This window comes from Garra rufa, chromosome 16 (genome assembly GCF_049309525.1).
Source record: "Garra rufa chromosome 16, GarRuf1.0, whole genome shotgun sequence".
In the NCBI taxonomy this organism is placed as follows: domain Eukaryota; kingdom Metazoa; phylum Chordata; class Actinopteri; order Cypriniformes; family Cyprinidae; genus Garra; species Garra rufa.
Genome location: NC_133376.1, coordinates 14,483,697 through 14,511,010, shown reverse-complemented (window position 1 = coordinate 14,511,010; position 27,314 = coordinate 14,483,697). Strand labels below are relative to the sequence as shown.

At 33.3% G+C, this 27,314-nt stretch overlaps 1 protein-coding gene across 1 annotated transcript; it reads left to right on the top strand.

Annotated features, from left to right (window-relative positions):
* The first annotated feature begins 31 nt into the window (after positions 1–31).
* On the top strand, positions 32–27,218 carry LOC141288080 (GPI ethanolamine phosphate transferase 2-like). Its single transcript, XM_073820195.1, has 3 exons — positions 32–370; positions 3,059–3,264; positions 26,928–27,218. The coding sequence occupies exons 1-3, from the start codon at positions 217–219 to the stop codon at positions 27,216–27,218; spliced, it is 651 nt and encodes a 216-aa protein (XP_073676296.1). The 5' UTR covers positions 32–216.
* Positions 27,219–27,314: the final 96 nt, after the last annotated feature.

Here is a 27,314-nt window from a genome sequence, read left to right as displayed (position 1 = left end):
TGACCCACATGGCACAATACGGAAATGAGAATTTGAAAACACTAATCCGGCAGAATCTTCACTAATCGTGTGGATTTCGTGTCGTTTCCAGGCGTGTTCAGAATGACGGTTGACTGCGGTCACTGAGAAATCAGTCAGCGAGCTGGACATTTGCCAGTGTTAGTGTTGTCTTGTGAGTGTGAGGAGTGTTATTGATGACAGTTATTGATCTTCACCATGAAGCTGAGCTCATCAGTATTTGCATTATTGTGTCTCATATGTGAGATTGTGTCAATCGCTCTTTTCCTGAGAGGATTCTTCCCTGTTCCTGTCAAATCATCCTTTTCAGCCAAGAGCCAAGTGACTGACTTTCCTGCAGAACCACAAACAGGTAAACACACACACACACACACACACACACACACACACACACACACACACACACACACACACACACACACACACACACACACACACACACACTCTCAAAATTATTAAGCATTATGATTTTATAATTAAACATTAAGGCTAAATTATCTAAAGATGTATTTTTTAATTGATACTGTTTTTTGGTAGGATTTGTTATTTATTTAATTGATGTAAATAATTTAATTATTCATATTCATAATAATTATTCTGTAGTTTAGACTTTATATTTGTCATATTTTTTGTAGTGTAATTATATATAATATTTTGCTGTGCATCAAATTTAATTTAATTTAAAGTGTTCTTATATACACCAGATTTTTTTAAATGTTTTTAGAGTTCCTTCTGCTCACTAAGCCTGCATTTATTTGATTCAAAGTACAGCAAATTTTGAAATACTTTTACTATTTAAAATAACTTTTTTCTATTTGAATATATTTTAAAATGTATTTTATTCCTGTGATTTCAAAGCTGCATTTTTAGCGTCATTACTTCAGTCACATGAACCTTCAGAAATCATTTTAATTTTCTGATTTGCTGCTCAAACACATCTATTATTAGTATTATTATTGTTATTATTATTATGCTAAAAACAGCTGAGTAGTTTTCTTTGATGAATAGAAAGTTTAGAAACAGCATTTATCTGATATAGAAACCTTTTGTAACATAAATGTCTTTATCATCATTTTTGATCAATTTAAACCATCCTTGCTAAAGTATTAATTTCTAGAATTTCTTTTCTTAATGGAATTAAATAAAAAAGTTTGTTCTAATTAGATTAATTAAATATTTAAAATGAATAACAATAATAATAATAAGAAATATGTAATAGTAATATTTTGTAACATTTAATTTGTTATTTATTTTTAGGCTGCAGAATAATTAAATGTAAATTCAATAATTTATGTTAAATTAATGGGTATTTTAAATAATTGTAAATAGAGTAAAAACCAACAGCATTGCATGCAAAATGCGGGACACTGCTAAATATATAAATGTATTTACTAATGTAAATATGTGATAATATAAAAGTAAATTATTAATTTTAATTAAATTAAAAAGTAATTCTAATTAATTATATAAATATTTAAAGAAATTATCTTAAAATATATAAATATATTTAATAATGTACATTTATAATAATATACATTTAAATTATTAAATTAAATACAATTAATTACTAATTCTAAGTAATTATAATAAATATTTAATAATAATAATAATAATAATAATAATAATAATAATAATAATAATAATGGTAACACTTTACAATAAGGTTCATTAGTTAAACATTAGTTAATGTATTAACTAACATTAACTAACCATGAGCAATACATTTGTTACTGTATTTACTAATCTTTATTAACATTAGTTAACGGAAATACAGTTGTTCATTGTTTGTTCATGTTAGTTCACACTGCATTAACTAATGTTAACAAAATTTGAATAATGTATTAGTAAATGTTAAAATTAACATTAACAAAGATTAATAAATGCTGTATAAGTGCAGTTCATTATTAGTTCATGTTAACTAATGTGGTTAACTAATGTTAACTACTGAACCTTATTGTAAAGTGTTACCATAATAATAAACATTACATAGTAATATTAAACACTGAATAGTAATAATAAAAAAAAAGAAATGATACTGACTCCAAGCTTTTGAACAAAATAGACTGTTACAGATAAATACTGACTTTCTATTCATCAAGGAATCCTGAAAAAAAGTACCCAACTGTTTTAAATGTTGATAATAATATTTTTTCTTAAACAGCAAATCAGAATTTTAGATTTTAGATTATGAAATTAATTGTGTGACTGGAGTAATGATGCTAAAAACCCAGCTTTGAAATCACATTAATAAACTAAAATTTAAAATATATTCAAACAGAAAACAATTATTTTAAATGGAACTTTTTTTGCTCAAAAAAAAAAAAAACATAAACATTTTTTACATAGAAAGTGTATTTGCATAAATTCAAGTAAAGACATAAATATATATTTTACATCTTTAAACAAAGCACTTATTCATAGTACATTTAATTTAATTTTAAATGGTTTAAAACGTCTTGCTGACAAATAGGTAAAACCTGGTTTGAAGGATATCGGCAAAGATTGGTAACGCGTACAATTTATTAGTATTTTCTTGCACTATGAACTATTGTTTTTGGTATATGCACTGTTGTTACACTGAATGGCATGGGTGTCTTCTGTAAATCATTGTAAAAATGTATTATAGTCATTATTTTTTGCTCAGAAAAAAATACACTTTCTGATTTAAAGAGAAAAATTAAAGCTGTTTTTTTATTTAAATATAATTTTTTTATTTATTTATATTTTTGATGCTTAAAACACACTTTCAGTCTTTATGAAAATTATATATATTTCATTGTATACTTTTATTACATTTATTTTTTATATATTCCCAATTTTATGCAGAACAGCTAAATATATCCTATGCCTCAGTCTATTTGATTCTGTATGTCCAAATCCCAATGAATTGCCTCTTGGGGATTAAGCCGGAGGATTTAATTCTGATGTTTAGGGTGTTTTAATTTCGGCCTTTTTTTCAGGATTTTTAATTCTAGTTCTGAAATCAGAATTCATAACATGCATCTTGATTACATTTTCTGAGTTGTTCTGTGTTCTGCAGGAAGTGGTCCTAACTCTAGCAAAGCCCCAGTGCCGGTGTTCAAGCGGGTGGTGATCGTTCTGATCGATGCTCTCAGAGATGACTTTGTGTTTGGCTCTGATGGCCGGAGGTTCATGCCGTACACCAGAAATGTGGTGGAGAGAGGCTCTTCTCACAGCTTCATAGCCAAAGCCAGACCGCCCACCGTCACCATGCCCAGAATTAAGGTAAATTACACACAAATCCAATCCTTTCTTAACCTAGTTTGTTTTTGGCTGTGGTTTCTCCTTTAGTATACATCTATGGATTTTTTTGCCTATTCTATAATCAACATATGCTATTATATTACTAATTCTAATTGGTTTACATATTTAATAATAATTATTATAATAATAATAATGCTTATTATATTTAATACTTGTTTTTGATAAATATATTGATATTTTCTATATGTGTTCAACAGTTGGTCAAATAATGACATTAAATAAAAAGGTTTGTTCTAATTAGTTTAATTAAATATTTAAAATTAATAACAATAATAATAGTACATATATAATAGTAATATTTTGTGCTATATATTTTATGCTGCACAATTATTAAATGTAAATTCAACAAATTATGTCAAATTAATGGTGTTATTTTAAATTATTGTCAATAGAGTGAAAACCAACAGCAAAATGCAGGACAGGGTAAATATATAAATATATTTAAAAATGTAAATATATAATAATGTAAATGTAAATTATTAATTTAAATTCAATTAAAAAGTAATTCTATAAATATTTAATAATAATAATAACAATAGTTATTTTAAGTTATTTTATTTTTGATCTTAAAATATATACATCTATTTAATAATGTAAATTTATAATAATAACAATTTAAATTATTAAATTAAAGGAAAAATAATTAAAAACGAATTCTAGTTAATTATAATAAATATTTAATAATAATAATAATAATAATAATAAACATTAAGTAGTAATATTGAACACTGAATAGTAATAATAAGAATAATTTTACATAATTATTTTAAAATATCTAAATACATTTAATAATATAAATATATAATAAAATAAGGAAATAATATAAATTGTTGAATTAAATGAAAAACTAATTCTAATAAATTCTGATAAATATTTATTGATAATAATAAGAGTTTAAATTTTAAGAAAATATCTTCAAATATTCAAATATATTTAATAACATAAATATATAACAATATCAGTTTCAATTATCTAATTAAATTAAATGATAAACTAATACTAGTTCATTCTAATAAATATTTATTATTAATTATTATGATTAATATAAAGTATTAAATATATAAATATATACATTTTTAGTAATGTAAATATATAATATACATTTACATTATAAAATTAAATTAAATTAAAAACTAATTCTAAAGAATTCTAATAATAATAATAATTATGTAATAATAATAATAATAATAATAATAATAGGTTTAAGAAATTATCTTAAAATATATAAATATGTTTAATAATGTAAATATATAATAATATAAGTTTAAATTGAATTAAAAGCTAATTCTAATTAATTATAATAAATATTTAAAAATAGCAATAATAATAATAATAATAATAATAATAATTTCAAGAAATTATCTTAAAATATATAAATATATTTAATAATATATATTTAATAACATATATCAATATAAAGTATTAAATTAAATCATTAACAAAATGTGGGACGCTGCTAAATATATAAATATATACATTTTTAATAATGTAAATATATAATATACATTTACATTATAAAGTTAAAAGCTAATTCTAAAAAATTCTAATAATTATTTATTATTATTATTATTATTAATAATAATAATAGGTTTAAGAAATTATCTTAAAATATATAAATATGTTTAATGTAAATATATAATAATATAAATTTTGTAATATAACAGCTAATTTGAATTAATTCAAATATTTTTTTAATAATAATTTCAAGAAATGATCTTAAAATATATAAATATATTTAATAACATATAATATCAATATAAATTATTAATTTATTTAAATTAAAAACTAATTCTAGTTCTTTCTAATAAATATTTAATAATAATATACATTGAATAGTAGTAGTACTAATAATAAGAAGAAGAACAATAATAATAAATATTATTTAAAATGTATTTAAAATATATTTAAAAAAGATAGCTAATTAAATGTTAAATGTATATTTAACAAATTATATTAAAATGTTAATTTAAATAGGGTGAAAAGCAAAAGTGTGCATGCAAACTGGGACATTGCTAAATGTGCAAAACTGTAATTAATTTAATTAAAAAAAAAATTATATGGTTATATAAAATAATAATAATAATATATGTTTTGTTATTAACAAGCCATAACAGCTTTGTGACCTAAACTTGACTTTAAAAATAATTTGTACAGGGAAAAAAACACAGAAATCTGTTATTGATTGACATCTCTCAATAATCTCTGCTGTATGTTGACGGCTTCTATTCTGTGTATTAATTCAATGTAGGTCAATCCATAATCATTGATTCATGTGTGAGATGTTAGATCTTATCAGTGATATTTGTACAGACATATCAGTTCAGCACATCATGACAAAAAGACAGAATCTGTAGCGTTGCATCTGCTAAGAATAAATAAAGACTAAATCAGTTTCAGTTCTCTTGCATCTCATATGACCTGCATTATGTGAGTTGTGTCCAGCAGATGGCAGTCCTGCTCTATCGATCCCTGCATATATACAGTATATCACTGCAGGGCTCTCAGCTGTAAACCTGTGTGACATGGCCAACTAACCCAAATTACAGTCATCCAGAGATCAATCAGTCATTTATTGCTGCTGGAAGGCTTAGAAGAAAGAGAAGCTTTTTAAAGTGATAAATATTTATGGTGTTTTCGTGCTGTTCAACACTTCATGTTTAGATACTGATAGTTTAAGTGAGAGACGGCGCTAAGATATTTAGGAATATTTCTGTCTGAATTCATGCCATATGTCCCAAAGCAATCCTGCTTTCTGCTGGCAGTTCTTCTCTGTCTGCTGTTCTCATTTCTTCCTCAGAAGTGGACTACAGAGGGTTGTTACGCTCTCTGCTCCTCTCTACCATCCCACCTTTCCACCTCCATTTCTTGAGGCTTTTCAGTACTGAGATGGAACAACCTGCTCTGAAATAAAGGGGTTTCATGACCCTGTATTACATTACACAAACAGCTGTTTGTTTCTTATGGATCTCTTGTGTAATGCTCCCTGCAGAAGAGCAGGACACACTTTCCATGAATAGAGTAGTCTTCAGTAATAGGCGAGTGAAAGCAAGAAAGATAGAACGAGTTACAGGGTTGCTGTTGGTTTGTATTTATTAATAATCTTATTTTTTTTATATATTAAAGGTTATATATTAAAGATTAAATATGTTATTATTCGTAAACTATTATATTTATTAATAATAAAATATTATTATTATTTTTTATATTATTTTATGTGCTTTTGTCATTATTATTATTTTTTTTAAATGATTTTTAGCTTTTGGTTTATTTATTTATTTATTTTTTTCTAATTTTAGTACTTCAACTATAAACGTATTCATTAATTTTACAGTAGTTGACAAGGCAACATTTCTGATGTTTTACGTTTAGGTTTTTCATCTACTGTTTACATTTTATTCTTCTTCAGCCTTATTTTAATTAACAAAAGTATTTAATAGTATCAACACTACTGTTTGTGTAAACAATGTAGAAAATGCACAGATTATGTAGTTAATATGATAATGTTACTTCACAATTTTATGGAATATTCCAGAACAGTAACTGTTGCATGCAAAATGTTGGATATTGATAAATATGACTGATTAGTTAATAATGATAATAATAATAATAATAATAATAATAATAGTAATAATAATAATAATAATTAGTTTGATTAATTAATTTATTCATAATAATAGTAATAATACAAAATATTAAGTAATAATAATAATAATAATAAAATATTATTTTAAAGAAATATGTGCTTAAAATATATAAATGCATTTAAAAATGTATATACATAAAATACATTTTAATTATTGAATTAAATTACATTAACTAATTCTGATTAATTCTATTAAATATTTAATAATAATAATAATTCTGATTGTTTTAATTAATAATAATAATAATAATAATAATAATAATAATAATAAAATATTAAATACTAATTAAGACATTTTGCTAAAATATATAATTACATTTAATAATGTAAAAACATAATAATAATAATAATAATATATTAAGTGATAATAATAAACAGTAAATCATTTTTAAGAAATTATCTGAAGATATATAAACAAATGTAATAATGTAAATACATAATAATAGAAATATAAAATTGTTGAACCGAATTACTTAATAATTATAATAGTAATAATAATAATAATAATTATTATTATTATTATATTTTTAATACTGTAATACTGTTTAATTAATGTAATACTAGAAATTTTAATTATTCAATTAAATTACATTAAAAACTAATTATAATTCTAATAAATATTTAATAATGATAATAATAACAATAATTCTGATTCAGTCTGTCTAATATTGATAATAATAATATAATAATTTGTTTAATTAATACATAAAAATAATTATTTGTATTATTTGTTTAATTAATAACTATAATAATAATAATAATAATAATAATAATAGTTATCTGATTAGTTTAGATAATAATAATAATAATAATAATAATAATTCTGATTAATAGTTTATTTATTATTTAATTATTATTATTATTATTATTGTTGTTATTATTATTATTATTATTTATAATGTAGAACAATATATTTTTAATGTTAGGCAATATTTCTATTTTGTGATACAAATTAATTTAATGTATGATGTCAAAATAAGTTGTTGGGTACAATTAGTAAAAGTCAGTTCAATTTTATTTGTATTGTTTTTTTTTTTATTTTAATTTTTTATTTTTACACACATTACATACACACATTTGTAGTAGCTCTACGGATATTCACCATTGGATATTCATATAATGGTATATTACTTTGATTTTGGATAACAGTAAAGTTAACATATCCACTATCCACTAGACACCAGGATTTGTGTCTTTACCACTTTAAGAAAGTCATGGGATGTCCTTTTTTTTTTACTTTATTTGTTGAAAGTGCCAAGAGGGACTTTATTTATAAAGCCTGTGTGGTCTCCAAGAAAGCCTGATGTTTACAGCAACACCTTCATCCTTCATGGAGTCAGTTAGTCGCCTCTCTGTGTTGGTTGACCTCTTCACAGAACACAATTCACTCGGGACTCTCAGGTTTGTCTCGCTAACAAGCCCTTTTTCAGTCTCGGTTGCCAGCTTATTGCTCAGAACATCGTCTTGTTCTGCTTTTGTTGTTTTCTTTGGTTTGGACTGGTTCTTTAAAACGAGGCATATGTGTGGTCAGAGAGTTTTTTTTTTAGTTCTGTTGTACTTCTGAACCCTTTTACCTGGATTAAAATTGCAAAGAAACAGATATAAACAGGTAATATGCAGCATTTAGAGGGGAAACAGGGTACAAAAGTGTAGGGATTGCCACAGTGACAATTTTTTGTACCTTTTTGCACAGTAGACAGCTTGTTTGTTTTCTGTTGTCAAAGTCATATTTCCCTGCCCTGAATCAAACAATATGATTGCATTTAAACTCTGTTAAAATGCGTGACACGATCAGCACTGTGTGTGTGTGTGTTTGTGTGTGTGGCACAGCATCATCTCTGCCCCTGTAAGAACATGAGCCAGAACGCTGGTTGCCGTAGAGACGCTCTTGCCATTGATTTTCAGTCATTGTCGCTGCTGATGATGTCATAAGTGAGGGTGTGACATCCCGGTGAATGGAGCTGTCAATCAAACGTCTGGGTCACACTGACTGAGCAGGTCTGTCGTCTCTTCTGTGATAAGTTTCAATGACTTAATACTGAAATCAAATGCGACGGAGGGCTGAAATGTACTTATTTAAATGATTAAATGTCTTTTGAGTACGTAAGACCATCATTTCTGAATTCCACAGTGACTTTGAAGTATATTCTTCATGTTAAAATATAAGCGTAATAAGAAAATCTATCTGTGGAAAATGACGCCGTGTCGCTGCTGTGCTAGTTTTAGGCCGTTTCATGTAATGATGTTGCCTCACTTTTTTCTTTGATGAGTTCACCAGCTGCTGCATTGAAGTGTTTCTGGAGAGTAGAGAGTTATGCTGAATACCCACCAAGTCCATTTGGTGCTTTTTGTGTCTTACCAGTTTGAGTAGCTTATGAGCCAATTTTCTAACAAAAAGGCTGATTTTTCTTTCTTTTGTCTTTTAGTTTTCTTTCTCTTTTATTTTTTAAGGTTAATCATTTTATAATGTTCTTTTGTCATTCGTGACCCTGGACCACAAAACCAGTCATACTGTAAGTGTCAATTCTTCAAAAATTGAGGTTTATACATCATCTGAAAGCTGAATAAATAAACCTTCCATTGGTGTATTTTTGATGTTGATTGGCTGAGATACAACTATTTGAAAATCTGGAATCTGAGGGTGAAAAAAATCTAAATATTAAAGGCAATAGGCTCATTCTCCAACTCCTCCCGAGTTAATCAGTTGAGTTTTCCCATTTTGAAATCCATTCAGACGTTTTCCTGTTCTGCCGATATCACTTTTAGCATAGCTTTACATTTTCCGCTGGTATTAGTACACGATATAACTACAGAAGAGTCAAGTTTTAAATAGGACAAATTTTGAAACTCGTTGGTCATTTTTGAACACAATACTATATTGGTCTCATAGGATTCAATGATCTATGCTAAGCTAAAAGTGATATCGCCAGAACAGAAAAACGGCTGAATGGATTTCAAAATGGTAAAACTTATTAACTCTGGGGGAGTTGGAGAATGGGCCTATTTCCAAAAAAAGTGGAGCGTTCCTTTAAGAAAACCACCTTTAAAGTTGCCCAAATTAAGTACTTAGCAATGCATATTACTAATGAAAAATTTAGTTTGATATTTATGGTATATTTACAGAATATCTTCATGGAACATGATCTTGACTTAATATTCTAATGATTTTTGGTATTGACCCATACAATGTATTTTTGGCTATTGCTACAAATATACCTGTGCTGCTACTTAAGAGTTTTGTGGTCCAGGATCACATTTTTATTAGTTTGATACACTACCAGTCAAAAGATTTTGAACAGTAAGATTTTAATTGTTTTTTAAAGTCTCCTCTGCTCATCATTTTTGGCATGTGTGACTTTGTGGAATTTTGTACCAATTTTTTACCAAATTTTTTTTTTTTTTTTAAATCTCAAATTATGAAAATTATTCATAAAAAATGCTTTTTTTCACTCAAAAAATGTGGTGCCTACTTTTGGATAAATGAGGCTTACAGTTAATCAGATGCAAATAGAAACACACAACCAGTTCTAAATGAAAGAAAACAAGTTGACAAAAAGATTGAATCCAATATTTGGTGATAATCTAGCATAATGAGAGATTTAGAAGCAATTGTTTGGAGTCTGGTCATTTTTGACCGGGAACACCAAAAGTGTGACTGTTTGCAATTTTGTACAAAATAAAAGCATTTAAAAGCAAACTTCCTGATTAAACATTAAAGCACAGAAGTGTGAGAAACGGTGCAAATATTCATATTTTTTTTAATGTCATATTGTGAAAATTATTCATAATTTTTTATTTTATTTTTTCACTCAAAAAATGAGGTGCATACTTTTGGATAAATACAGTTTATCAGATGAATGAATGAATGAATGAATGATGCATTTATATAGCGCTTTCATTGTGTATTGCCGTACACCCAAAGCGCTTTACAATCATATAGGGGATCTCTCCTCAACCATCACCAGTGTGCAGCATCCACTTGGATGATGCGTCGGCAGCCACAGTACAACGGCGCCGGTGCGCTCACCACACACCAGCTACAGGTGGAGAGGAGAGAGTTATGGAGCCAATTCAATGAATGGGGATTATTAGGAGGCCATGATTGACTAGGGCCAGTGGAGGGAATTTGGCCAGGACACCGGGGTTACACCCCTACTCTTTACGAGAAGTGCCATGGGATTTTTAATGACCACAGAGAGTCAGGACCTCGGTTTAACGTCTCATCCGAAGGACGGTGCCTTTTACAGTATAGTGTCCCCGTCACTATACTGGGGCATTAGGACCCACATAGACCACAGGGTGAGCACCCCCTGCTGGCCTCACTAACACCTCTTCCAACAGCAACCTAGTTTTCCCAGGAGGTCTCCCATCCAGGTACTGACCAGGCTCAACCCTGCTTAGCTTCAGTGAGCAACCGGTCTTGGGCTGCAGGGTGATATGGCTGTGGCTAATAGATGCAAATAGAAACACAAAACCAGTCCTAAATGAAAGAAAACAAGTTGACAAAAAGATTTAATCAAATATTTGTTGAAAATTTAGCATAATGAGAGATTTATAAGCAATTGTTTGGAGTCTGGTCATTTTTGACAAGCCAATTGAACGTTTCGTTTGGTTTCATTTCATTTTATTTAATTTTATAAACAATTTTTTTGCCAACTGGAAAAATTATTTTTTTAGGGCCCTAAATCAGATTTTTTCCCCCACAAATTCATTAAATGTTAGTTATTAAAAATACAGTTGTTCATTGTTAGTTCATGTTAGTTCACAGTACATAAATGCTGTAGATGTATTGTACATTCTTAGTTCATGTTAACTTATGTAGTTAATTAATGTTAACTACTAAACCTTAGTGTTTCCACAGTTTCTGTGATTAATTATGCTGGATTTATGATTTAATACAAATTTCAAAAACTGTGTTAATTAAATATAGGTATAAAACATGAAATATGTAATTAATATTTTTTTTTATCTGTGGTTTCTGCAGTGTGGAAACCCTATGCCTTACACCAGACCAGCAAACATCTTTCAAAATAAGTATTTCCACCAAATGCACCATAAAACCCTACTGGAATCCTGATCTTGCGTGTGTTTGTTTCTGTTTGTCATTTTCCTAAAGGTGTTGTTTTTCTTCTGATGGTCCAACACCTTTAGATCCTCCTCGGTTCCTGTGGTTTCACTGAAGATTTTGAAAGGTTTTGTTTCTGTAAATAGAGAAACTTTTCTTATTTTCCTGCAGAGATAAGCTCTCGGCTTGCTTCTCGGTTTTTGCCTGGTACATTAATGCTGTAAAGAAAAATGCTTCTTCTGTCCTACTTTTTATGTCTCCAATAATCAGGATTGACACATTAAAAGGTAGGATGTATTTCCATACTGCAAATCGGCCTGTCTGGAGGCGGAATTCACCAATCACAGTCACAGAAAGAGTGTTAAACGAAAGAGACCAACTCTGAAAGTTAGAAAACTAAAATGCAGAAGATAAATCTTCTGTCTGTTGTCATGTGAAGTGCGGATGGCCTCAGGGTGTTCAGCGAGTGTTTAGAAGCTGCTCTCTTACAGTTGTCGGAAGATGCTGAGATAACGCACCCAGGGCGCGTTGTTAACGTCAGTTTTAATCAGTTCTGCTGACTACTTCCTTTTGCCCATGGTGCTGCAGTGATATATATATATATATTTTTTTTTTGTGCTAATATGTCCTTAAGAATCGTTTGTAGCTGCTCTGCTGTTGATTTGAAATATATTTGTCTATATTGTGCATTCAAGAAAAAAAGAAAGTCTCAAAAAGTTTTCTCTCAGAACTTTTTCTTTTGTGTTTGCCTGAGAAACGTTTTTGCTTGCCCGTTAAAAATGCTAATGTTTAAACTTGGTGGGCGGGGTATGCAGTTTAAATTAATGCATGTTTGAAAGTTTGTATCATGCAATTCTGAGGAAAAAGTCAGAACTGAGAGTTTGTATCACGCAATTTTGAGGACAAAAAGTCAGAAGTGCGAGTTTGTATCATGCAATTCTGAGGAAAATGTCAGAAGTGCGGGTTTGTATCACGCAATTCTGTGGAAAAAGTCAGAACTGCGAGTTTGTTTTACGCAATTCTGAGGAAAAAGTCAGAAGTGCGAGTTTGTATCACGCAATTCTGAGGAAAAAGTCAGAAGTGCGAGTTTGTTTCACGCAATTCTGAGGAAAAAGTCAGAAGTGCGGGTTTGTATCACGCAATTCTGAGGAAAAAGTCAGAAGTGCGAGTTTGTTTCACGCAATTCTGAGGAAAAAGTCAGAAGTGCGAGTTTGTATCACTCAATTCTGAGGAAAAAGTCAGAAGTGCGGGTTTGTATCACGCAATTCTGAGGAAAAAGTCAGAAGTGCGAGTTTGTATCACGCAATTCTGAGGAAAAAGTCAGAAGTGCGAGTTTGTATCACTCAATTCTGAGGAAAAAGTCAGAAGTGCGGGTTTGTATCACGCAATTCTGAGGAAAAAGTCAGAAGTGCGAGTTTGTATCACGCAATTCTGAGGAAAAAGTCAGAAGTGCGAGTTTGTATCACGCAATTCTGAGGAAAAAGTCAGAAGTGCGAGTTTGTTTCACGCAATTCTGAGGAAAAAGTCAGAAGTGCGAGTTTGTATCACTCAATTCTGAGGAAAAAGTCAGAAGTGCGAGTTTGTTTCACGCAATTCTGAGGAAAAAGTCAGAAGTGCGAGTTTGTATCACTCAATTCTGTGTAAAAAGTCAGAAGTGCGAGTTTGTATCACGCAATTCTGAGGAAAAAGTCAGAAGTGCGAGTTTGTATCACGCAATTCTGTGTAAAAAGTCAGAAGTGCGAGTTTGTATCACTCAATTCTGTGTAAAAAGTCAGAAGTGCGAGTTTGTATCACGCAATTATGTGTAAAAAGTCAGAAGTGCGAGTTTGTATCACGCTATTCTGTGTAAAAAGTCAGAAGTGCGAGTTTGTATCACGCAATTCTGAGGAAAAGTCAGAAGTGCGAGTTTGTATCACGCAATTCTGAGGAAAAAGTCAGAAGTGCGAGTTTGTATCACGCAATTCTGAGGAAAAAGTCAGAAGTGCGAGTTTGTATCACGCAATTCTGTGGAAAAAGTCAGAAGTGCGAGTTTGTATCACGCAATTCTGTGTAAAAAGTCAGAAGTGCGAGTTTGTATCACTCAATTCTGTGTAAAAAGTCAGAAGTGCGAGTTTGTATCACGCAATTATGTGTAAAAAGTCAGAAGTGCGAGTTTGTATCACGCTATTCTGAGGAAAAAGTCAGAAGTGCGAGTTTGTATCACGCAATTCTGTGTAAAAAGTCAGAAGTGCGAGTTTGTATCACGCAATTCTGAGGAAAAAGTCAGAAGTGCGAGTTTGTATCACGCAATTCTGAGGAAAAAGTCAGAAGTGCGAGTTTGTATCACGCAATTCTGAGGAAAAAGTCAGAAGTGCGAGTTTGTATCACGCAATTCTGAGGAAAAAGTCAGAAGTGCGAGTTTGTATCACGCAATTCTGAGGAAAAAGTCAGAAGTGCGAGTTTGTTTAACGCAATTCTGAGGAAAAAGTCAGAAGTGCGAGTTTGTATCACGCAATTCTGAGGAAAAAGTCAGAAATGCGAGTTTGTATCACGCAATTCTGAGGAAAAAGTCAGAAGTGCGAGTTTGTATCACGCAATTCTGAGGAAAAAGTCAGAAGTGCGAGTTTGTATCACGCAATTCTGTGGAAAAAGTCAGCAGTGCGAGTTTGTATCACGCAATTCTGTGGAAAAAGTCAGAAGTGCGAGTTTGTATCACGCAATTCTGTGGAAAAAGTCAGAAGTGCGAGTTTGTATCACGCAATTCTGAGGAAAAAGTCAGAAGTGCGAGTTTGTATCACGCAATTCTGAGGAAAAAGTCAGAAGTGCGAGTTTGTTTCACGCAATTCTGAGGAAAAAGTCAGAAGTGCGAGTTTGTTTAACGCAATTCTGAGGAAAAAGTCAGAAGTGCGAGTTTGTTTAACGCAATTCTGAGGAAAAAGTCAGAAGTGCGAGTTTGTATAACGCAATTCTGAGGAAAAAGTCAGAAGTGCGAGTTTGTTTAACGCAATTCTGAGGAAAAAGTCAGAAGTGTTAGTTTGTGTCACGTAATTCTGAGGAAAAAGTTGCAAGTTTATTAAACGGAAATGTATGGTTTATTTCTTAGATATTTATTTTTGGTGTCTGTATGAACTTTATTGATTGAGAGCAGAGTGTCTAATATAGTTGGCAAAATATTTGACAAAGAAAGTATCTGCATTTAAGCATTTAAGCTACAGTGTTTCAGCTCTGATTAGACTGATAATATTCTGCATATATATTGTGCTGTTATGAGTTTAGTAAATGTTTCAGGCATTTAAATCAGTCTGCGTCCTCAACCCATCAGTTTACAGACCTTATCAGAGGCGATTGATTGTTTGTTGAACTCTGGGATATAAAAGGAGAGAAAACAGATTTAGATTAGTGTTTTACATTTGTATGAATGTAATAAAAATGGTGCATGCCTGTGTAAATGTCAACGCTCTGTTGCAAAAGGTGATTAGTTTTTTTTTTTTCCCTATCCGTTAAGCTATAGTATGAAGTTGTGTATAAGTTTCACAACTTTTGTTAGGCACGCAGTTCAGCTGAGTTTATTATGAAATGGTTGAGTCACTTAGTATGTTTACCAGCTCAGAAATGAATATTGAGTTTCAAAAAGTGCCAAGCAGTTTCCTGTCTCCATTTAGCAGATGTGCTGCTGTTGCTGATGTAACTGTATGGAGAAACTTTAGGGCTTTTTTCGGGCAGAAATGATCTTTCCTTTCAGCTGAGCCACTGGCATCCTCGCTGGCTGTGAATGCTTCTAGGAGCAGCAGTTAGCAAGCATACAAATTTAAAGCTTTCCTAGTGCCAGAACCTCTAATGCGGCATAAAACTACTGCAGAGGGGAGCCAGAATCCTCTAATTGCTCATGTTTCACTACAACTGTGACAAGAGTAAAGCAATTAGACTGTGATTTCTCAAAAGCTCCAAGTCTGGTAAGTGAAGGAGGTTCTGTGAGATCTGCTGATGGAGCAACGAGAGGAAGGACCGACCAGCTGCGAGAATCCTGCTGACAAACGAGTGCTGTGCCATATTCTATGACTATTTATAATCTGTATATTTATATAATCATTAAGGTGTAATCTTTATGCAGTATTTCAAATATTCTTAATATTTTTATGATATAAATAGCTCAGAGATTTTATTTGTCCATTAGTTTAGTCTATTTATTCAAGAGTGAGCATGATAAAGAAATATAGTTCACTGAAAAATTAAAATGCTGTCATTAATTACTCCCCATTATGTCGTTCCAAAGATGTTCATTCATCTTTGGAACAAAATTAAGGTATTTTTGATGAAATCCAACAGATTTCTGATAGATGGCAAATAATGCTGCAACTAAAAAAAAATTGTACAGTAACAATAAGATTATTTTTTCAGAAGAATTTATACTTTTATCCTTTAAGGACCCATTCAATTATCAAAAGTGACAGTACAGATATTTATAATGTTACAAAATATTGCCATTTTAAATGAACACTGTTCTGTTCTTTTCAAAGTTTCCTAAAGAAAGATGCATGGTATCCACAAAAATATGATGCAGCATTGATAATAATGTTTATTGAGCAGCAAATCAGCATATTAAAATAACTACTTTTTAAAAAGCATAATCAAATATACAACAGTCATTTTAAATTGTCAATATACCTGAAAGCAGCAATTACTGGGGTTCAAGCACTTAACGGCATTTAAGCACATATAAAGACATTACATATTAGTTAGCAAGCCTGTAACCACCTACATCAATGATTAAAAAAAGAATCCAGGAAATTTACCATAGAAATATGTTTTTTTTTTAACATTTATGATGTTACAGCTCCAGCTGTGATCTTTCATGCCTGTTTAGATTCACCTGTCACATGTGCTCACCAGGTTTAAGTTTTTGTTTAGACTTAATAGGCCTTTGGGTATATTGTGGATAGGCTGAGCAAAAAATCTAGGGCTTGTTCGCAAAAGTAGTTTTTTTTTTTTTTTTTTTTACACCTTAATCATTAAAGGTCCACTGAAGTGCCTTGAAACACGCAGCGTTATTCTATGTGGTGACGAACTTTTAACTGAAACAAAAACATCGCCCAGCCCCGCCCACTAATTTTGAATAGCCAATAGCGTTCCATTTATATCTGCTCGGGCCAGAGCCGTTGAGCTCGGTAAAGCCGCATTTGTAAGCTTATGACCGCCACAGACTAATAAATTACCCCACAGATTCAATATGAAACTTGCTAAAACGAAATCGTGATCATAATCATGCTGAGGCTGTGTAATTTAATACATGCCGTCCGCACATATGAGCGCATATGATCTGCTCCGGGTTATGTGTCTCTGTGTAAGGGGCGGGACACTACGGACTCTAGAGAGCATTTGATTGGACAGAAGGTTTGATGAGAAACTGAAGTGCATGGTGATATCATCCAAATCCTTGATTCATATTGGCGGAAGTGACCAGACTGTAAGTTTTGAATGCCCATATCTTGTAAACGCAAATTTTGTCTTTGTTTTGCAGCACACTAGCTTATAGATAACCTTAAGGGTAATATATTCATACTAAAAGCCAAAAAAATTAAATTTTGATTTCAGGGGGACTTTAAGCAAACAGTTTGACTGACAGCAGTGGTTCTAGAGGCATAGTTGTTTCGAACAAGGAAGTCTATTGTAAGATACAAATATTGTTTGTATGTGTAAAAAACTGCACAATATACAATTGTTTATGCCTTTGAAAAATGCAATATGACCACCCTTTTTAACGTTTTGGTGTCCCTTTGCGATGGAGAGTTGAAAGTTTAACTTTTTAGGATAATTATTGAAGTTCACTCTCCAGATTCTTCCTGCACTGGTTTGGCTCCGATGGAAAAACCTAGGACTATTATGCAAAAGTAGGTTTTTCAAAAATGCAAAATACCTGAATATTTTGCCCGGGTGATGGACGAATCATGTTGTTTTGTCCATTGTGAGCCAAGGATTATGACGACATAAGACACTTGAGCCGTCAGGCTGACTGGGGCAATCCTTGGTGATGTTTTTGGTCAAATTTCTTTCAAAATGTTGTTGATGGTGTCTCCGAGTTTCAAGACTCTATGACTTAGGGTTTGGTCTGCCCGATCAGTTTAAAATAGAGATTGCTCACATTAGTTAAAATCTAAATTAACCGAAAGATTTGTTTAAATGTTTTGAAGTGTTTTTGCAAGTAAATGGTAGCCAACGGTTAAGGAGTTATGAACGATTTCGTACTTTTGATCACTGTAGCGCCCCCATCAGGCCGAGTACTACCATCCCATCAAGTTTATTATTTTGCAATATTACTGTTTTGACAGTATTTTTAATCAAATAAATGGAGCCTTGGTGAGCATTAGAGACTTTTTTCAAAACCTTCTTAAGACTGTCTATGTAATACATCAAACTATTATATTTTAAATAAATATTGCTGCAAGCAGTGATTACTGGGGTTCAAGTGCTTTAAGGCATTTAAGCAAATATGGAAAAATACATACTGTTTATCAAGCTGTTTATGATTGGAAAAAAAAGTTTTTGGCAAATAGAGGTAATTTGCTATAGAAATATGATGTTTTTTTACATTTATGACTGTTATAGTGCCAGCTGTGGTCTGATCTCCTTGAAACTTTGCATGCTTGTTTAGAATCACCTGTCGCATGTGCTCACCAGGTTTTGTCAAGTTTTGAGTTTTCCTTTAGGCTTTACAGGATTTGGGTAAATTCGGACAGGCCCCTTTTCTAAACTGCCTCGTTATAGCCTTCCAAAGGGTAAATTTCATCATTTTTTTATAATTATTGACCTTGAAAGTCCAGAAAATTGTACAGCAGTGTTTTTTTTCTTTCAGATTTCTAGTCCTAGCGAAAAACCTAGGACTTGTTCGCAAAAGTAGGGTTTTAGCATCTTCTCAATCATTTGAAAAATGGCCGATTTCTTTTAAATTTCTCTCAGACCTTTGGGGCCGTGAGTTAAACAGGCCCACCAAGTTTTGTTCCGATCGATCTCTGCTTCCCTTATCTAGTAGTTGCTGACAATTCAGCGGCCTATGGCTGCGATGTTTTTTTTTAGATATGCAAATGTCCTTGTAGACACTTGTTACTTTGGACTAAGACCATGTGTATTAAATTTTGTGTCAACGGTACAAACGGTTGCATAGTTATGGTCATTTTTATTTTATTTTTTCTCCTCTTATAGCACCAAACAGTGGCCAAGCTCAGCAACTTTTCCCACGTGACCTCAGATTCAGCTCTTACGTGTTCTGAGTTTGGCGTACATATCTCATTCCATTATAACGTTATAGCAGTTTTAGTAAAGACGTCTCTGCTTCTTTCCAATGTTTTGCCATCCCTCTGTTTTTTTATTTATTTATTTATTTTTGATAATTATTGATACTCGCTCTCCAGAGAATCTTTCTGCACTGGTTTGCTTCCGATTGTGTGAAAAACCTAGGACTAGTTTGCAAAAGTAAGGTTTTTTTAAAAGATGCAAAATACCTGAAAATTTCAAAAAGGGTAATGGACGAATCAGAGGCATGTGTTGCAAAAGTACATTTTGACTTCATCTCAATCATTTAACAAACAATTTGATGGACAGCAGTGGTTCTAGAAGCAAAGTTGTCCAGAATGAGGAGTTCTATCGTGTGATACAAATATTGTGGACGATTTCCTTCAAATTTCTCTCAGACCTTTGGGGCTGTAAGTTGAACAGGCCCACCGAGTTTCAGCCACCAAGGCCTCTGTTAACCTTGTCTAACATCTGCTCGAACTTTGGCGCCCATGTTTTTTGAAATACACAAATGTCCTTGTAGACACTTGTGGCACTTTGGACCAAGACTGGGCTCTCTGGTTTTCATGTTGAAAGGACAAATGGTTGCGTGGTTATAAGCATTCTTATGTTTTCTTTTTTCTCTCTAAAAGCGCCACCAAGTGGCCAAGATAAAAAGTGCGTTTTTTACGCCACTATTGAGAAATTTTAAGCAAAGTATTGTTACAGATTTTTCGTTAAGACCCTGAGAAATCATATCAACTTGTGGAAAATTGGCATCCGATGACTCTTAAGAGTAATTTCATACTTTTAATCGCTGTAGCACCTGTCAGGCCTTGGTGACGTTGTTGATGGTGTAAGTACAACCATACTTCCAAGTTTCAGTCTCTACAACTTAGGGTTTGGGCTGCCCGATCAGTTTTACGTGGAGATCAAAACCAAAATCAAAATCAAACAACGACATATTTGTTTAGAACTGACTGTTTTGGACTGTTTTCACTTGTAAATGGAGTTTGACCTGTGCATATTTTTGGCGACCGGTTTGGGAGTTATAAGCGTTTCCATACTTTTGATCGTTGTAGCGTCCCTGTAAGTAGAGATGTTCCGATACCCTTTTTTCCTTCCCGATACCGATTCCGATTACCTGGGCTCGGGGTATCGGCCGATACCGAGTACTAATCCGATACCTGGGTATGTAATTGTATATACAGCTGTAGATAATACTAATAAATTATTTTATTGTGTGCTTCAGACTTATTCCTTAATAAAACAAATATACAGTGATATATACAGTGAACTAGAGTATTTTTATTATATGACATACATTGAACTTTTATTATATGACATATACAGTGAACTAGAGTATTTTTATTATATGACATACATTTGACAGTGATATTTTTTCATATAGTTAGTATTACTAATCTGGTTTTCTGATGTACATCAGCCCTGTTTATAACAGAGAATTTTGGCCATAATTTGAAAGATTCTCACTAGATCTCGCAGCAACCTTATTCATTGTGCGGCATTTTCAAATGCTCCTCACTGCATCTCGCAGCAGTAACAGTGTTGCAAAATCAACGTTGACTCCCGAATAAAGCTGTTCGGGGTTTGTGCAAGTTTGTTTGCATTGCAGTCCAAGCTGATAAACGGTCAGCGCTGAGCAGCTCAAACGTGTCGTGTTAGTTTCACTTTCGTTTCGCGTGCCATTTTATGTTTCTCATCTGAGACAGAAATGGCAGAGATTATGAGTTGAACAACGCGGTGGTCGCGCCAGTGTGACCGCTCACGAAAATTAGTAACACTGGCAGAAAAATTGGTCACAGTCTGGAGCCCTTTAATATTACCGCAAGTGTCCCGCGCGCTTCAGTACAAGGAGTAAACAAACCACGCGCCTGTACAATTCATTAACAAAGAACCATGCATTAATTCATATTTAAACAGTCGGTTTTTGGCTTAATATTAGTCCATGTCACGATTTGATTTAAGTGTAATGAACTACCTTTGATTAATGCATCAAAGTTTGACAAATTCCGTGACGTTCCGCGTTAAACTGTAAGTTCCATTTTGACTGGATTCCGTCCGTGTTTTCTGCATCGCAGAAATCATAAAGCCCTACATATGAGACATGCCGCCGTTTTAGCGGACAAACTGCTTGCACATTTGTATTTCTTCCTCGCTGCTCTAAACAGTGGTTGCTTGTGGCAACACTGTTTGCATTCTGAGCCGCGAAGAAGAACTGGCTTCTGATTTGCTAGCGGGAATAACTTATATCTTAAGAAAATGGTATCGGATCGGTACGTGGGTTCAAGTACTCGCCGATTCCGATGCTAGATTTTTTTTGTGGTATCGGCGGCATTTCCGATACTGGTATCGGAATCGGAACAACCCTATCTGTAAGCAGTCCCGGTTCCAGAACTAAATCACTGAGGGTGCTTCCTAAATTAATGAGGGTGCTCTAACATTATACCATCATAGTCGACATTAGGGCGCGACACTGATGGCGCGCGTTGCTATTTTAAAATCAAAATACTTAATTTTTGTATGTAATGGCAAATTGATTATACTTTCGTTTTTTTATTAACTTAAGCCTGGGATACACTGTGCGATATTATCAATCGTTGCTCTTGGCTCTAGCTCAAACTGCACGACAGAATCGCAGGGTGTAAAAGTTCGCAGCTCACGATTTATGTTCTCACACTGTACGACCCGATGCTCTTATGCGATCTTACCGCTCACACTGTGCGTCCAATATCGCACGTCGGACTTGAAACAGAAGAAGAAGAACAACAAAAACACGGTAGTAGGATGCTGACAAGGAATGATGAGGGTCACCAGAGCAAAAAGCGCTCGATCTCGTGCCTTTCCGTGAGTTCGTGTAAGCGCATGGACTTTTTTTATCTTTTTTTTTTATGATGTTATTTGTATCTGAAGAATGTTCTTTTTTTATTATTATTTTTTTTATTGAACTTTTGAAATAACAGAACATGTTGCTTCCTTCTAGTGATGGGTCGTTCTTGAACGATTCGCTCATTTTGAACGAATCTTTAATGTGACTCGGGACAAACGAGTCGTCTCGGGGAGTGATTCATTCAGTCGCGCATGCGCAACATCCTATTACTGGAATTAGTTCACCTGTTTTTAGAGTCGTTAGGCGAGGTGAGCGAACCATAGACTAAAGTAGACATAGACTTAAATCTAAGCCCTAGCCCGGCCCTGGTCCGAGACGCACAGGCTGTAGCCCGGCCCGTGTCCGACAGCTTATCAAAAATTTTGGCCCGAGTCCGACCCGAAGCCCGTCTTTTTTTCCGCCAAACAGCTTATACTGTTACAGCCATTAAAATAGACCAGATTTCGTATTTAATAGAAAGTTTATGTTTTTTCGTTTCGGTTTTTTTATCAGAACAATTTAGAGAAAAGTTTGGAGTTTTTTGTTTGTTTGTTTGTTTGTTTTTTAAATGTAAGTTAGTTTTTTAAGTGACATCGATATCCAAGCGGTATGTGGTCCACAGTGTGTTTACTCAATTTAACCATATATCAAATCAACACTTGACTAGTCTACAATGCAATTCACAGATATAAAACAAACATCAATATAGCAAAATGTTAGATTTAAAGTTTATTATCACCATCTCAGAACAAAGGCATTTCAAACAGGGCAGGCAGTTCTGCTGCGCAAAACCGGAACATACAAAGTCGCAGTGGTAAAGTAAACGAATATTGAACAAATATATAAAGAATAAATAATAATATAGAAAACTTAAAAAACACAACTTTACCACGTGGCTGAAAATCTCTCTGCGGTATGTGAGCACAGTGGAGCGGCAACAATTTCCCCCGCACTCCTTGCATTTAATAATCCAGCTCCACTCCTCTCTCACTGATGTCAGAAACACCGCTCCGCGTCAAAAAACAAAAACAAAAAAAACAAACAAATTAAGTATGTTTGAAATGTAACAGTCCTGTTCATAAAATATAATAAAATAAAATAACAGGAGAGTTTCAAACATAGTGTGCAATATTTGTTCCGACCACAGCTAATAATTGTCAGCATTAAAAGAGTATTGCTGCTTTATCCAGTGCAAAGTTTGTAATGAAAATAATACGTTTTCGTCAGTTATTTTACCTACAGATCACATTATTTCTGATTTGAGTGATCCATCTCTATCAAGCTAAACAGCGGTGGTGGAGCGCTCTTGAAGAGAGTGAAAACCATGACGCTCCGACTTTTAAAAAAATCCGCTCCTTCCTCCATTCAAAATCACACCGCTCCACTCCGCGCTCCGCTCATACTCTGCTATGCGCGAGAAATCACTGGCGCTTCCGGGGACGCACGCATGAAATCATGAAATCACGCCCGATATATGTGCAAGTTATGACGTGAAAATTGGCCCGAAGCCCGGCCCTAGGAGCAAAAAAAAAAAAAATTCGGGCCCCGACGGGCTCGGACTCAAATGCAGGGCTCTAGACTAAAGACCCAGGCAAACAATGATTTAATATTTTCTGTTTCTTATAGCATTATAGTTTTGTTTTGTTTTGTTTTGTTTTGTTTGAAGTGTGATTAACGTTTGTGTCAGCAGTAGATGTGTTAGGGAGGTTAAAGGCTAACATTTGAATTATATTTATTGTTAAAATGAACGAAATTACTCGAAAAAAGATTCGTTCATTTTGCTGAACGAGACTCAAAGGTCCGAGTCGGTAAAATGATCCGAACTTCCCATCACTACTTCCTTCACTTTCACTTTCGTGTTTGCACAGGCGCAGTGCCAGAGTTTTGGGGTAATCAGGTCGTAGACGCTCGTAGCATTGCTTCAACGGTGCGATACACTCACGAGGGCCGACCAGAATTTCAAACCAGTTTGATTTTCATCCGACCATACGATTGTCGATCGTGAGAGGGTAATCGCTTCTCGTTACCCTGTGTATACTACACGATGTGAGACGCACGAGTCAGCTGAAAATCGGCCCGATCCAAGAAATTCTCGCACGAGTGAAAAATCGTGGCAAAAAGGGTCAAAAATCGTACAGTGTATGCCCGGCTTTAATTTAGAAAAAAAACGTTTGGAGCATTTTTGTTCGTAAAATATAAGTTTTTATTTTATTTTATTATTATTATTTTTAAGGAACAGCGCCCAGCGGTAGACTGATCAGTCTGTTAATTTGATCAGTTTGCCTACTCAAATCATCACGATTTGCATAAAATCTATAGATATGAAATAGTTCAAGTATAAAACAATGTTAGTTTAAACGTTAAACCTAGAGATAAATGTGCGGTATTAGGCGCATATCCAATAGTTTGTGCAGAGAGTGGAAGCTGAAGACGCAGGACATGGGCGCCAGTGCATTTTTTTCAGTGGAAGCAATTTAAAATGATCTGTCATTTTTGCTCACAAAGGTAAGAGTAGGTTAATACATCATTCGGTACTGTAAAGGGTGTACTTTTATTTGTGTGCACTTAAAAAAACCCGTATAAAATAGTTTTAAATTATTACTTAACGAAATAAAACAAATAGAAAACAAAAACTCTCTCATTATGTAATCCGAAAAGATAAATTTCTCTTTAAAGGCGCGTCCAAAAAGGATTTTTGTTACACTGACTCAGAATACACTAGTTTATTAATATATAATTTAAATAAGCTTTACTCTTTCCGGCCCGGCACATTCAGTGTTATTTATTTACCTTTGTGGCAATTTTCAGCATATTGTGTGCTTGAGCGCGGATCTGTTCCAGCTGCGCTGCAGTCCGTGCCCGGTCTCGAAAGTGAAACCGAAAGTGAAGTCTCCTGTTGTTTCCACCAGCGCGGCATTTTTTTCTTCACCATAATTTATGGATGTCTAAAGTATTAAAATAAGGAGAAACCTAAAACAGATAAAACCGGTGCCCGTCCGCCTCTGAACTTTGACGTGAAAATTGGCCTGAAGCCCAGCAACTAGAGGTGTAAAAAAGTCGGGCTAGTCGGCCGAGGCTGAAATGCAACTCTCTAATTGACTGCTTTGATGCGTTACAATATGGTAGGGCATTGTTTTAATGCTTACAGCAGAAAAATAAATGTTTTTTTTTAATGATTACTCACTGGATTGTTATCTAAATCTGCAATAAAATGACATTATTACAGCTTTAACTGAGGGTGCTATTGATTTCGTTTGAGGGTGCTTAGCACCCTCAAGCACCCCCGTAGAACCGGGCCTGCCTGTAAGGCCGATTGGGGTGAGCCTTGGTGACGTTGTAGGTGGTGTGAATACTACCATCCCTCCAAGTTACAAGTCTCTACGACTTAGGGTTTAGTCTACACGATCATTTTTTTTGTGGAGATCGCTCATCCTTGGCCATTCTAACAATTACAATAGGGTTTCAGCGCTACATTCTTGAACCCCTAATAATATTTCACAATATTCAGTTTTTTTAATCAAATAAATGGAGTCTTGATGAGTATTACAGACTTCTTTCAAATCCTTCTTAAGACTATGTCTATGTAATACCTCAAACTATTATATTTTAAATAAAAAAGCAATGCAACGTAGACAGACGTAGTGATGAAAACCCCCGAAACACCTGTTTTAGCACTACTGTAATAAGACCCAGATCTAGTGATGTTTATGATGACACCTGCTTTTTTTTCTCCAGTCTTTTTTCCCATCATCTTAGCTCTGTGTTAATTGTCTCAGTGAAGCACGTTGCGTTAGATGACAGTAATTGTGTTGTGTACACTAACAGACACGCAATCAATGCCCTCATTATATTCGACACCGCAAATAGGAGGGGTGGTCTCGTAGCGCGTGTGTGTGTTGTTTTCCTAGTTTTCATCATTAGATGATTCGTTCCTCAGAGATGAGGGACTGGGTGAGGGAATTATGTTTGGGTTTTCTAGGAGGGTGAGGGAAAGGTTTCATGTTGTGTTTTTCTCTGCGTGAGACTACAAAGAGTTTGTAAATTTGTGCTTCTGTTCCCAGAATAGCTAATGAGCTATCGGGCCTTTTTTAGCATCTCTGGTCATTTACATTCAGATTTACGCTTTTTCTATAACAAGTCTGTAAATATGAGACTTTATGAGTTGAGAAATCTTTTAAGTACACTAAAAACAACAGGCTTTACTTGTCAAAAATGTCTGTTTTTTTCAACCCCTAAAAGCTATATTTCTTGTGTGCTCTGCCTTCTTTTATAACAGCTGTCAAAACTGTGGAAGTATCAAATTGTATTGTTTACAAGACATAAATGGAGCAGTTGAAATTTTATAGAGCCTGTTTTCTGCTTGTTTGTTCCCTGAAGTGAATTTGTAATGCTTTAAAGGAATAGTTCACCCCAAAATTATTCTGTACAGATGACTTTGTTTCTTCATCAGAACAGATTTTGGAGAAATTTAGCATTACTTTACATGCTCACCACTGGATCCTCTGCAGTAAATGGGTGTCATCAGAATGAGAGTCCAAACAGCTGATTAAAAACATCTCAAGTAATTGACACACCTCTAGTTCATCATTAGAACTGTTTTCGCTTGTAAACAGTGCTTGATATGTGCAGATGTTTCCCTTTATTCAGATGAGATGACCTTTTCACTGGAGAAAGCCATATTATGTATTGAGGACTCACATTTTTGAATAAACTTCTTTTTTAGGTTTCTTTGGACAGTAATGGTTAAACAGTAATATTTGTGTTCAAATGTCCATCATCAGGCTCTGACCACCGGCAGCATCCCAGGCTTCATAGATGTGGTGATGAACCTGAACTCTCCTGCTCTGCTAGAGGACAATCTCATCTGGCAGGCCAAGAGTGCTGGCAAACGGATCATTTTCTATGGCGACGACACTTGGGTTCGACTCTTCCCCAAACAATTCATGGAGCATGATGGAACTACCTCATTTTTTGTCTCAGACTACACAGAGGTGAGAAGATCTAAACTCAGAGTTGTTCAACTCTTTCCAGTAATTTCAATGGGAATCAACAAGATCAAGAAATTCATGTAAGGGTGAAAGATTTACCAAACAGATTTTATAACTGGTTCAAAGTGGTTTGAAATTGACTTGAGTGTGAGGTGTGCTTCATATAGCTCTGCACTTTTG